This window comes from Podarcis muralis, chromosome 9 (genome assembly GCF_964188315.1).
Source record: "Podarcis muralis chromosome 9, rPodMur119.hap1.1, whole genome shotgun sequence".
Taxonomy (NCBI): Eukaryota; Metazoa; Chordata; class Lepidosauria; order Squamata; family Lacertidae; genus Podarcis; species Podarcis muralis.
In genome coordinates this window covers 2,532,640-2,545,498 of record NC_135663.1, presented here as the reverse complement: position 1 = coordinate 2,545,498, position 12,859 = coordinate 2,532,640, and the positions used below count along the sequence as shown (strand labels likewise).

At 48.1% G+C, this 12,859-nt stretch overlaps 1 protein-coding gene across 2 annotated transcripts in view; it reads right to left on the bottom strand.

Moving 5' to 3' along the window:
• Positions 1 to 12,859, bottom strand: part of HSPA12B (heat shock protein family A (Hsp70) member 12B) — a 42,984-nt gene that overhangs the window by 10,376 nt on the left and 19,749 nt on the right. For both annotated transcript variants that reach the window (XM_028744464.2, XM_028744465.2), the window contains exons 4-8: positions 12,589 to 12,713; positions 10,525 to 10,711; positions 7,901 to 8,005; positions 5,489 to 5,605; positions 2,265 to 2,436 (exon numbers count right to left, since the gene is read on the bottom strand). In XM_028744464.2, the coding sequence (XP_028600297.2) occupies positions 2,265 to 2,436; positions 5,489 to 5,605; positions 7,901 to 8,005; positions 10,525 to 10,711; positions 12,589 to 12,713 (706 nt within the window). The remainder of the gene's footprint in view (positions 1 to 2,264; positions 2,437 to 5,488; positions 5,606 to 7,900; positions 8,006 to 10,524; positions 10,712 to 12,588; positions 12,714 to 12,859) is intronic.

The window sequence follows — 12,859 nt, the reverse complement described above, 5'->3', positions numbered from 1 at the left end:
CCCCCAGGAAAAAAAGCTCTGCATGGAACTGTAGAAATGGAAGGGGCCCCCCAAGAGTCTCAGTAGTGGCACCCACCCTGTGGAACTCCCTCCCACCAGATGTCAAAGAGAAAAACAACCACCAGACTTTAAGAAGACATCTGAAGGCAGCCCTGTTCAGGGAAGCTTTTAATGTTTGATGCATTACTGTATTTTAATATTTTGTTGGAAGCTGCCAGAGTGGCTGGGGAAACCCAGCCAGATGGGCGAGGTATAAATTATTATTGTTGTTGTTGTTGTTGTTATTTAGTCCAACCCTTTGCAATGCAGGAATCACAGCTAACACCACTAATAAATGAGGCAGAGACTCAAGATCTGACTCTCTCCTCCATCGGACCAATGGTTGCAAAAATCGTTTGGGCAAGGAAATGGGGAGATTGGGATCACTCTGCAGAAGTCCAGGAGCAATGCTCAGCAATCTGAAGTTGTTCTGGAGTCACCACGAGCAAAATCTGGAGCGCCTTGGGTAAAAGCAGCACCACAGTGCAGGCCAGATGGTCCGTGGCGGGGCTGAGGACAGTAAGTCTTCCCCGCCCCCCGCCCCCCAAGGCTAAACAGATGTAGGGAAGCTCCCTGACCTGGCCAAGGTTTCAGGAAACAGGCCATTTCCCCACAACTTCCCTCTTGAGAATCTCCTGGCTTCCGGCTTCCCTCCCTTGGCTTCAAGACAGAAGCCTTTCTTTAGAATTGCAGTGGATGCTTGGGCTGCGAACGGGATCCGTGCGGGACATAGCTGTCAACTTGCATATTTGAAAATAAGGGACCAGCAGCCTCGAAAATAAGGGACCAGCAGCCAAAATAAGGGAGTTTCCGAACACAGCTCCCTCCCTGTGGAATGCCCTCCTATCAGATGTCAAAGAGAACAACAACTACCTGACATTTAGAAGACATGTGAAGGAAGCCCTGTTTAGGGAAGTTTTTAATGTGTGACAATTTAATGTATTTTTACATCCTATCAGATGTCAAGGAAATAAACAACTATCTGTCTTTTAGAAGATGGTGCTGACCTTTAAAGCCCTAAATGGACTTGGTCCAGTATACCTGTAGGAGCGTCTCCACCCCCATTGTTCTGCCCGGACACTGAGGTCCAGCGCTGACGGCCTCCTGGAGGTTCCCTCGCTGCGAGATGCCAAGTTTCAGGGAACCAGGCAGAGGGCCTTCTCAGTGGTGGCACCCGCCCTCTGGAACGCCCTCTCATCAGATGTCAACTTTTAGAAGACATCTGAAGGCAGCCCTCTTCAGGGAAGCTTTTAATGTTTAACAGACCACTGTATTTTTTAAATTTATTTTTTTTAGACCACTGTATTTTAATACTTTGTTGGAAGCTGCCCAGAGTGGCTGGGGAAACCCAGCCAGATGGGCGGGGTATAAATAATAAATTCTATTCTATCCTAATTGTAGGGCTGGCCCTGCAGATCATCTCTATGGTTTTGTGTTCAGAAAGGGTCCCAAGACTGTTGATCTGAGACAGGGGTTGAATAACTTCTGCTTAGAAGGAGAGGGGCGCTGTGGTTCAGATCCTGGAAACTTCAGGCATGGCACATGCTGGTGGACTCCAGAAAGGCTCCCTCAGCTCTCTTTCCTACAGGCAGAGCTGCAGAAGACTCCGCGAAGCTGTTTGCAGTGAGACGGGCTCTTTATTAACTGTGGTTTGTTCTGCTAATAAAATCAAACAAAGACCAGATGTGTGGAAACCTTAATTTAAACCACTGTCTTCTGATGCTTTCCCCCTTTTCTTACTGTTTTTAAAACCACTCCGTCAGAGAATAGGAGGCCCAAGAGGGAAAACTGGGTGGAGCTGGGTAGAAGATGCACACACCACCTGCGGAACTCACTGCCACAAGATATTCTCCCATCTCTTGCGGGGGCGCAATTAGTGCCAGCACTGTCTGTTAAGAGTTTGGGTGTAATCTTCGACACCTCCCTTTCCATGGAGGCGCAGATTGCAGCTATAACAAAGGCGGCATTTTTTCATCTCCGCCAAGCTAAGCAGTTGGCTCCTTACCTCTCTTGCCCTGACCTAGCCACTGTGATCCATGCGACAGTCACCTCCAGACTGGATTATTGCTCTACGTGGGGCTGCCCTTGAGACTGACCCAGAAACTCCAGCGGGTGCAGAATGCCACAGCGAGACTCCTTATGGGGTCCTCACCGCAGGATCACATTCACTGGTGCTATACCAGCTGCACTGGCTCGCTCCAGAGCGCAGGATCCCTGCATCTTACCCTGCCTGAAGCTGGAATCGATGGGCAGATCCGACATGAGTCCGTTGGCCTGGGGCTTGTAGCTCAAGTCGATCAGCTGGTTGAGGCGGAGTTTGCGGCAGTAGATGGAGGCTGCTTCTGGCTCCAGCGCAATCAGGAGCTGCTCAGGGTTTTCTGAAGGAACCAGCCCAGCCTGGAGGAAGGAAGAGAAAAGAGGTCACTGGGAGGAAGGAGTCGTTGCAGAAGACAGCCCAAAAATCTCTCTGGAGAGCCCCTGGCAACAGCCGCTCCTGGAGGAGTGATTAACATCATCCATAGAAATATGCAGTGCAGAATTCATTGGGCAAGGCAGTTTGCATGCCTTCCAACATTCCTTCACCTATATATATGTATGGAAGTGAGAGCTGGACCACAAGGAAGGCTGATCGCCAAAGTATTGATGCTTTTGAATTCTGGTGCAGGAGGAGACTCTTGAGAGTCCCATGGACTGCAAGAAGATCAAACCTATCCATTCCTAAAGAAATCAGCCCTGAGTGCTCACTGGAAGGACAGATCCTGAAGCTGAGGCTCCAAGACTTTGGCCACCTCATGAGAAGAGAAGACTCCTTGGAAAAGATCCTGATGTTGGGAAAGATGGAGGGCACAAGGAGAAGGGGACGACAGAGGACAAGGTGGTGGGACAATGTTCTCGAAGCTACCAGCATGAGTTTGACCAAACTGCGGGAGGCAGTGGAAGACAGGAGTGCCTGCCGTGCTCTGGTCCAGGGGGTCACGAAGAGTTGGACACGACTAAACGACTAAACTATATATATATATATATATATATATATATATATATATATATATATATTAGTTTTTTAACATATCATTTTCAACAATTATTAAACATACTTTTATATCTTATACAATTTTTTGACTTCCATCAATCACATCTGAAAATTTTCCCATCTTTTCCACTTCATTTACATTTCATACTTTCACTGTTACATTTAAATATCCTAACTAATGTCTCTCTTCTTTGCAATATTACATATATTCCTCCTTACAAAACTTCTTGTAGTCCTACTAGCATAATTTGTTGATTATAGTTGCTCTTCAAATAATTCGTATATTTCTTCCAATCTTCTGTAAAACTCTGGTCCCGCAGGTTTCGAATCCTTCCTGTCATTTTATCCAATTCTGCACAGTCCATTAATTTTGTCTGCCATTCTTCTTTCATCGGAATTTCTTCTTGCTTCCATTTCTGGGCCAACAGTACTCTTGCCACCCTCCAACATTTCTCTGATGAAAATAAGGACGTCCTATTCCATAACAGTAGTTTTACTATTTATACCCCTTCCATCTGACTGGGTAGCCCCATCCACTCTGGGCAAATTCCAACATATATAAAAACATAATAAAACATTAAACATTAAAAAACTTCCCTATACAAGGCTTCCTTCAGATGGCTCAGAGGTCTGACAACTCCATACCTTCCAACATTTCTCCAATGAAAATAGGGACACCCTAAGACATCACCTTGCCAACAAAGGTCCGTATAGTTAAAGCTATGGTTTTCCCAGTAGTGATGTATGGAAGCGAGAGCTGGACCATAAAGAAGGCTGATCGCTGAAGAATGGTTTATGGTGCTGGAGGAGACTCTTGAGAGTCCCATGGACTGCAAGAAGATCAAACCTCTCCATTCTGAAAGAAATCAGCCCTGAGTGCTCACTGGAAGGACAGATCCTGAAGCTGAGGCTCCAAGACTTTGGCCACCTCATGAGAAGAGAAGACTCCCTGGAAAAGACCCTGATGTTGCGAAAGATGGAGGGCACAAGGAGAAGGGGACGACAGGGGGCGAGATGGTTGGACAGTGTTCTCGAAGCTACAAACATGAGTTTGACCAAACTGCGCGAGGCAGTGGAAGACAGAAGTGCCTGGTGTGCTCTGGTCCAGGGGGTCACGAAGAGTCGGACACGACTAAAGGACTAAACAACAACAACAAAGGAAAAGGTGGACATTCCAAGATAAAATCAGAAACTGGGACAGCTTATGTAAATCAGGGTTGTCCCTGGAAAATAGGGACACTTGGAGGATCTGAGTTGGAGCATTTTACAGCAGCAAGAATGTTGTTTGCTCGAAAATGGAAAGAAGAAGAAATCCTAAGGAAAGAAGAATGGATGCAAAAAACTTATGGAATATGCAGAAATGGCAAAACGTACCGGAAAAATAAGAAATCAAGATAACCAACTTTTTATAAAAGAATGGAAATGGTTCATTGAACATCTACAAACAAATTGTAAACAGATAAGGACGTTGGCAGGATTATTGTAACAACCTGCAGTTTTACAAGAGTATATAATTAAAGCAGATTAATAAAAGAATAATTTAAGTTTATTTAGAATATGCAGGAAATGATAAAAATAAATTTAAGGAACCACACAAAGAGGAGGAAGGAAGTCGTGTTTTGAAGTGTTAAAATGACTGCAAAAATGACTGATGTTGTTGAACTACAACTCCCATCACCCCTAGCTAGCAAGACCAGAGGTCAGGGATGATGGGAGTTGTAGTCCAACAACATCTGGGGACCCACAGGTTGAGAACCGCTGTCCTAGACAATGACAGTTCTCTTTCTCAAGCTCTGGGAGGAAGACCTTTCATTGCCTACCGACAGCCACCCAATCTTAAACAGTTCCTCGCCCACAATAATACAGCAACCAGACTTAACATGGACACTGGTACCAGAGCCTGCAATAAACCCAGATGCCAACTTTGCTGCTGTATACACCCAGACAACACCATCACTGGACCCAACAACATCTATAACAATACCATCTCAGGCCTATTTAATGGCTCATCTTCTAATGTTTAGTTGGAATCCCCTTTCTTGTAACTTGAAGCCATTGGCTCATGTCCTACCCTCCAGAGCAGGAGAAAACAAGCTTGCCCCATCTTCCATGTGATGGGCCTTGAGATATGTGAAGATGGCTATCATATCTCCTCTATTCCAGCCTAAATGTACCCAGCTCCTTCAACCATTCCTCATAAGGCTTGGCTTCTAGACCCTTGATCATCCTGCTTGCCCTCCTCTGCACACATTCCAGCTCGTCAACATCCTTCTCAAATTGTGGTGCCCAGAACTGGACACAGGAGGACTCCAGGTGTGGTCTGGCCAAGGCAGAAGAGAGCAGTACTATGACTTCCCTTGATCTGGACACTAGACTTCTGTTGATGCAGCCTAGAAGAGCATTGGCTTTTTCACTCACCAGGTAGGCAGCCTCCCTCATGAACTGCTTGGCAGGCTGTTTCCAGATGGCTGGCACAGTGATCACCCACCGGATGGCATCTTTCTCTGGCAAGGCTGGGCACTGGTCCTTCAGTTCCTGCAAGTCACAAGGAACAAAGCAGGAGGCATTGACTCTCCACAGGCTCCAAGAAACGGAGGAAGAAGGGAGCAACCATAGGAAGGAGAGGCAAACTTATTCACTGTCACGGCTAAAAATTGGCCACTGTTTCTTTAATGCTAAAAGAACTAAATCAGCAGGAGTCAGTGGCCTGCAATGACTCATGAAACCTTTCACCAAATTGTACCGGTATATATAGAGTGGTCAATGTTAGTGTTGGGTGTTGGGTTGGATGGATGGATGGTAGAAAGCTGGTTGTGTTTGGTGTTTGTAAAAGCTGTCAGCCGTGGTTGGAAAAGAAGACTTTTTAAGAATAAAAGCAGCAATACTCTGCAAGAATAAAAAGGTAAAGGTAAAGGTACCCCTGCCTGTACAGGCCAGTCTTGACAGACTCTGGGGTTGTGCGCCCATCTCACTCTATAGGCCGGGGGCCAGCGCTGTCCGGAGACACTTCCGGGTCACGTGGCCAGCGTGACAAAGCTGCATCTGGCGAGCCAGCGCAGCACACGGAAACGCCGTTTACCTTCCCGCTAGTAAGCGGTCCCTATTTATCTACTTGCACTCGGGGGTGCTTTCGAACTGCTAGGTTGGCAGGCGCTGGGACCGAGCAGCGGGAGCACACCCCGCCGCGGGGATTCGAACCGCTGACCTTTCGATCGGCAAGCCCTAGGCGCTGAGGCTTTTACCCACAGCGCCACCCACGTCCCTTCACTCTGCAAGAATACTCTTTCTCAAAGACTCTTTTGTGCCAACTAAGGTCTGAGGACTAGGCAAGGGAGTAAAAAGGAGGTCAGAACCTTTTCTTTTCCGAACACTGACATTCACTGCTACTTCTAACTGGAAGGAATGCAGGTTGTTGCAAGGTAACACACAGATAGCTGCCTGGCAGCCATGTCCCAGGCCAGGCCATGATATTTTGCTGCCTGCAGTGGAGCCCAAATGCTGCCTCCTCCACACAATTTGGACCACCACCTTCAAGGTCCTCCTGTGACATCCAAACACCAATTCTTCCCTCTTCTCTGCCCTTCTCTCCCTGGCACTGCCTGAATCCAGTCATTCTTCTGTGCTGCTGCAGCCCTGGAAATTGCCATATCGCGGGTGCCTCCCAAATCTGTTTGGAGAGGGAGATATCGGAGATGTGGGGCCACCACTGAAAAGGCTGCTTCTCCGGTTGGCACCTACCTCAGCTTGGAGAAGGGCCTGTGTAGCTGATTTGAGCTTTGTGATCAGGCAAGCTTACAGGGGAGAAGGTGGCTCTTTGGGTTATTCTGGTCCTAAGCTGTGTGTGTGTGTGTGTGTGTCCATGCACAGGGGTCCTGAAAACCTATCCCACAGTGTTTCTTCCTCACCTTGCTGTTCCCTGCTTGCATTAGAATGGAAAAGAAGCTTTCTATTGCAACAAAGGGCTTTTTCTAAGCCTAACTGCAGCACACAAGTAATGGGGGGGGGGGGGGTAAGCTGCAATATAGGGCGTGGATGCCCCTCCAGAGGGCAACAGTGCAATAACATTGGGGGAAGCACTGCAGAAGAACTAATAAAGCAGAATGATGAACTGGCTAGATTAAAAGAGGCAATTAGAGATCACACTAGACAAGAATTTCAAAAAAGCATGGGGAAAATGCAGAGAATACTTCCCAAAACAGTGCCCTAAAAATCATACCTGGACTTGTTTCAATTAATGTCTGGAGGAGACTTTGTGGATATTTAAGTTATAATTAGAAAAATCTTAATAATTATTCATAAAGGAAACAGCTTATAAGTATTTACTTCTTATAAGGAGGCCAGATACAGGATAAAGGAAGTGTTTTATTTGGTTGTTTGTATTGTTGTATGTTATGCTTATAGTTTGTTATGTTCGTGTTTAATGAGGGAGGATTTCTGTTTATGTTATGTTGTAAATAAGATTTCCAATAAAAATTTAAAAATATAATAAAGCCGAATGATGTCCGGTGTATAAACCCACCTCGAATGCACTATTATTGTATCAGTAACATGTTTTAGAAAACCCCTGCAAAGGAACTGCCATCTACAGGGGCCCCAAGTCTGCGAAGAAGAAATATTAGCAAAAAGGGGTCTCTGAGTGGGGAAGAAACTGTGGGAGAGGCTAAAAAGGAGACCGTAACAAATTATTTCGGTGGAGGAGAAACACCAGCCGGTCAAATGCCTTCTCCAGGCAATTGCAGAAAGTTATTTCACGCCCAGCCGAATTTTGCCTCTGTGTGACTTCTCTGCATGACGGACATGCGCCTCTGGGTGTCTCTTCCCCCCCCTTACCTGCAGTGCTTGTCGCTTAAAGAAGTGGAGAGCATGCGCAAAGACCTGCAGAGCCTGCACCTTCTTCCCATTCACTGCTTCCAGTTCGGTTTTCATGGTTAAGTCCTAGCAAAAGAGGAGGGAAACAGAGATGGATTGCTCTCAGTTCATTCAACAGCCCCCGTCTTTGGACATCCAGGGGAGCAAGCTTGTCCTTTGCTACTTCCCTTGTAGGCTTTCTCCACGGGGAACTGACCAGGGTCCTGATCTTCTCCCACCGACACGCCCTGCCCCCTTGTTACCGTACATCTCACCTGGACTCCTGCCGGCTTCTAGCCTCAAGTGGATATACACAGGCCCCTTGAGCCTCTCATAAATATTCCCTTCTCCATCTGCATGCTTCCACCTAGACCACCACCCCGTGACAGACTGCCAGGTTTCCCAAGGGCATTGCAACTCCATTTTTAAGCTAGTCTTAAGCGTGTCTTTCTCCTGCCAACCTAGCAGTTCGAAAGCACGTCAAAGTGCAAGTAGATAAATAGGTACCGCTCTGGCGGGAAGGTAAACGGCGTTTCCGTGCGCTGCTCTGGTTCGCCAGAAGCGGCTTAGTCATGCTGGCCACATGACCCGGAAGCTGTACGCCGGCTCCCTCGGCCAGTAAAGCGAGATGAGCGCCGCAACCCCAGAGTCGGCCATGACTGGACTTAATGGTCAGGGGTCCCTTTACCCTTTACCTTAAGCGTGTCTTTGTAACCGAATTGTCCTTTTCAGCCTGCCTGAGCAAAGCTGCTCTGTTACTCTTCAAGAAGTATTCTGAGTGAGTAAATGTAATTTTACCTTGTTTTTTATTGTTATATTAAGGGGGAGAGATGGAGTAATGCTAGGAGAACCCAGTCTGCCTTAAAGCCTCCTGAATTCCCAATGTCTCAACAAATGAAACTGATTTGTAAAAATGTTACATGGGGGAAAAAATACGAGAGAGATATTGCAAACACTTTTGTAAAACAAGAAAATCTTTAATAAAAAAACAAACAAACAAAAAGTAAACACTAAAACTAGCCTATCTAAGCTTCCCTTTTAAGATGGAAAGGGATACCATTCTGCTGAACTCACAAACATGAGGAAGGAAGGACTGTATCTAATAAATATATCTTCTCTTAGCATCTATCCATATTCCAACATGGCCATCAGCTGCAAATTGCACATGGGAGTTTGAAGATCACCTGGGAGATCATCTGTGTCATGGCCCAATGGAACAGACAGAATCTCCCTGAAGGCAAACGGGTTTCCTCTTAGTAGCTTAATTCAAAGTGTTCACATGGCATTCTTAACAAAACAGATGTGCACAAACAGGTTAGAATCACCAACTCCTGCCTTTGGGTTATCAGAACCTGCCTAACTTGTTCCTGATCCTCTCTGAGAGCTCAGAGATATCAACACCAATCATCAGACCTCTCTTTGGAAAGGAAAAAACAAACAAACGAGAGAGGCTGCTTTCATTTTGGATAAAGAGCACCCAGCGTCCAGGAGAGGCTTGTGGGCGACTGAAAACTGAAGGTCACCTTTTCTGCGTTGTTCTCAACAAAGAATGCAACAAACATCTTGCAAAATAAATACAGCAGAATAGATTGAAGCCTCGTGGATACAAATTGCACAAATTGCTTTCCTTCACTGGAGGATTTTAAGCAGAGATTGGATGGGCATCTGTTAGGGATTCTTTAGCTGGGATCCCTGCATTGCAGGGGTCATCTAGTCCAACCCCTTGCAATGCAGGAATCTCAGCTAAAGCATCTGTGACAGATGGCCACCCAACCTCTGCTTAAAAACCTTCAAGGAAGGAGGGTGTGATGGCCTGGGACTTGGGCTCGGACTCGGAGCCAGAGGAGTCTCAGTCCGCACTGGATCCTTTGCCTCAGGCGGCATCTGAACCTAGTCTGGGGCCTGATTCTGAAGAGTCCCAGTCTGCCCAGGTTCCCCTGCAACAAGCACCAGCTGGGCCGAGTCAGGGGCCTGATCCTGCCCTGGCTCCAGATGCGAGGATGACCTCGTTGCCTCCAGCTGGGCCATCACTTACAGCTGCTCCACTACCGGTTGGGTCAGGAGAGGCTGAGGCGGCCTCTGGGTCTAGTAACCCACCGACGTCTCCTGAGCTGCAGAGACTGAGGTCTGAGAGAAGGAGAGACCTGAGTACTCGCAGGAGCAGTGCTCACCTTTGGGCGAAACAGGGAGGTGAGACACCAGGGGATCAGGATCGGCCATTACCCCGACAAAGATAAAAGGCTGCCGGACCCTGCCCCAGGTTGCGGGAGCAACGTTGCTGTTTGCCAGAACCTGCCTGTGATCCTGTACCTGACCTAGCCCAGTTTCCTGCCTTGGCCCTGTCGGACTGACTCCTCACGGAATCCTTGGATTCGGGACCGGACCTGGACCGCGTGGCTCGGGTTAACCCCCAGGCCCAGCACAGAGAGTCCAGAACCTCCTGGGGCTCGACCATTCCACCTTCAAACAGTCCTTGTGAGCTCAAATATTCAGCCTCAGGGCTGAGAGGAATTTGTTGGCTGCCCTGAAACTGCTTCCATATCCCATCAGTCGGGGATACTGTGCCTTGCCTGGCCCCCCAAGGAGGCTTCAGCCGCTGAACTCACGCTAGTGCTGTGGATCTTCATTTTGAACTTCTCAAAGTACAGCCAGTCGCGAGCTTCGTCAGGATCCAGGTCGTGGTAGTAGTCCCTGGCGGTGTAGCCAAAGCTGTGGAAACTGCCATCCGGAGTCAGGAGGAGGCTGGTGGGGGTCTTCTGGTGGGCTACTCCTGGGTCTCCGCCTTCCCATTTCCTGGAAGGAGGGGTCAGAAAGTGGGTTGACTTGTCTGTGTCCTAAACAGGTGTGGGGAACCACAGATGCAACGGCTGGGTGGTGGCCCCCCAAGCCCCTCTATTCAGCCCACGGACTTACTGAAAGAGGTCGCACCCCCCCCTTCCCAGTCCTCTTCCCTCACTGGTCCACAACCTGCTACACAACTGGAGCATCCACAGGCAAGGCAGCTGTAAGGGCAGTTGGCCCTCCACCAATAAACCCAGGTAATAATATTATTATTATTAATAATAATAATACATTTTTATTTATACCCTGCCCTTCCTGGTTCAAAAACCAGGCTCAGGGCAGCTAACAACAAATTTAAAACACATATTTGTAAAAACAGCATAAAATACAGTATAAAAACATGAATAACAATAAAATTCAAAGTTCTCAAATCAATTTAGGGGAAACCCATCTAATAAGCATTAGATAATCCCCAGGGCTAGCTGGCTGAATTGGTCCTACTTGGGCCAGTGAGGAGACCAGGGGAGAATTAGCTGTGGGGTCTCAGAGCGGTTAATCTTCATAAAAGGGGAGGGGGGGAGAGAAGGGAAATAAAAGATCAGGCTGAATTCAAATTAAAGGCCAGACGGAATAGTTCTGTCTTACAGGCCCGACAGAAGGAAATTAAATCCTGTAGGGCCCTGGTCTCATGGGACAGAGCATTCCACCAGGTCGGAGCCATCACTGAAAAGGCCCTGGCCCTGGTCTGACTTCCTTAGAGCCCAGGACCTCTAAGCTATGGTTGTTCATGGACCTTAAGGTCCTCTGCAGAGCATACCAGGAGAGGCGGTCCCGTATACGAGGGCCCTAAGCCACAAAGGGCTTTAAAGGTCAAGACCAGCAACTTGAACCTGACCCTGTACTCCACCGGGAGCCAGTGCAACTGGTAAAGCACTGGGTGAATATGCTCCCATGGCAGAGACCCCTTGAGGAGCATCGGTGCTGCATTCTGCACCCACTGGAGTTTGTGGGACAGTTTCAAGGGAAGCCCCGTGTAGAGCGAATTACAGTAGTCAAGCCTGGAGGTGACCGTCGCATGGATCACTGTGGCCAGGTCGGGGCAGGAAAGGTAAGGGACCAACGGCCTAATGTGGCAAAGGTGGAAAAATGTCGCCTTGGCTGTTGCTGTAACTTGCGCCTCCATGGAAAGGGAGGTGTCAAGGATTACACCCAAACTCTTAACGGAAGGCACTGGCACTAATTGGGCCCCCACAAGAGAAGGTACAGGTACAGGTAAAATTCATGTCAGGGACTGGTGGAGACCGCCTTCCCAGCCTGACCCTTCCAGAGAAGAAGACGACAGTTCAGAATTTGAGGGAGGTCACAGCTCAGAGGCAGATGAGGGGAAAAGCTGGGAAATAATGGGAGAGGACGAGGAAGAAGCACAGCTGACGGACACAGAGTCTTTGGAAAGCATTCCAGACCCTCCCTCTCCCAGAACCCGGCGGGCCTTGAAAGTAGGAGAGCAAAGAGCTCAAAGGCAGAGGCATAGCTGTCAACATTTCCCCTTTCTTGCGAGGAATCCTATTCGGAATAAGGGAATGCACTTTTCAGCACCCGTAGCGATGGTGCATGAGAGAGAGAGAGTGGGTGGAGACCCACTCGGGGCAACGCCATTCTTCCAAGAGGCGGCATTCCCTAGCCTCTCTCTGTGAATATTGAATAAAAAGCAGTTGGTAATAACTTTTCCTTGTCTTATCCATTCCTGGCGACCAGCCGTGGGGGTTGGATCCTGTGCCGCCTGACAGTTCACCCTTCAACCTCACAGAGGGGGATTTTAAGAAGGTGAATGTTTAACGCAGGGCAAGGCTTGCAAGGAATTCATTTTGACCTTCTTATATGCCACGTACCTCATCATGTGGATGGCCTCTGGGTCACTGGTGAAACTGAAGGCGTAGCCGCTGGACGTGGTCCCAAAGTCGATGGCTACCACCACAGAGAAGGGAGTGGTTTGGCGCATCCGGATTTCATTCCTCTGGAAACAGAAGGCAGAGAATTCAGTTCCTGGAGGGCAATTTCACCACACCCGACTAATAATCTGTGGGCTTAGCCTCCCCCCCCCCCAGCTGATGATTTGGACAACAACTTCCATCAGTCCCAGACCAGGGCTGATAGGATTTG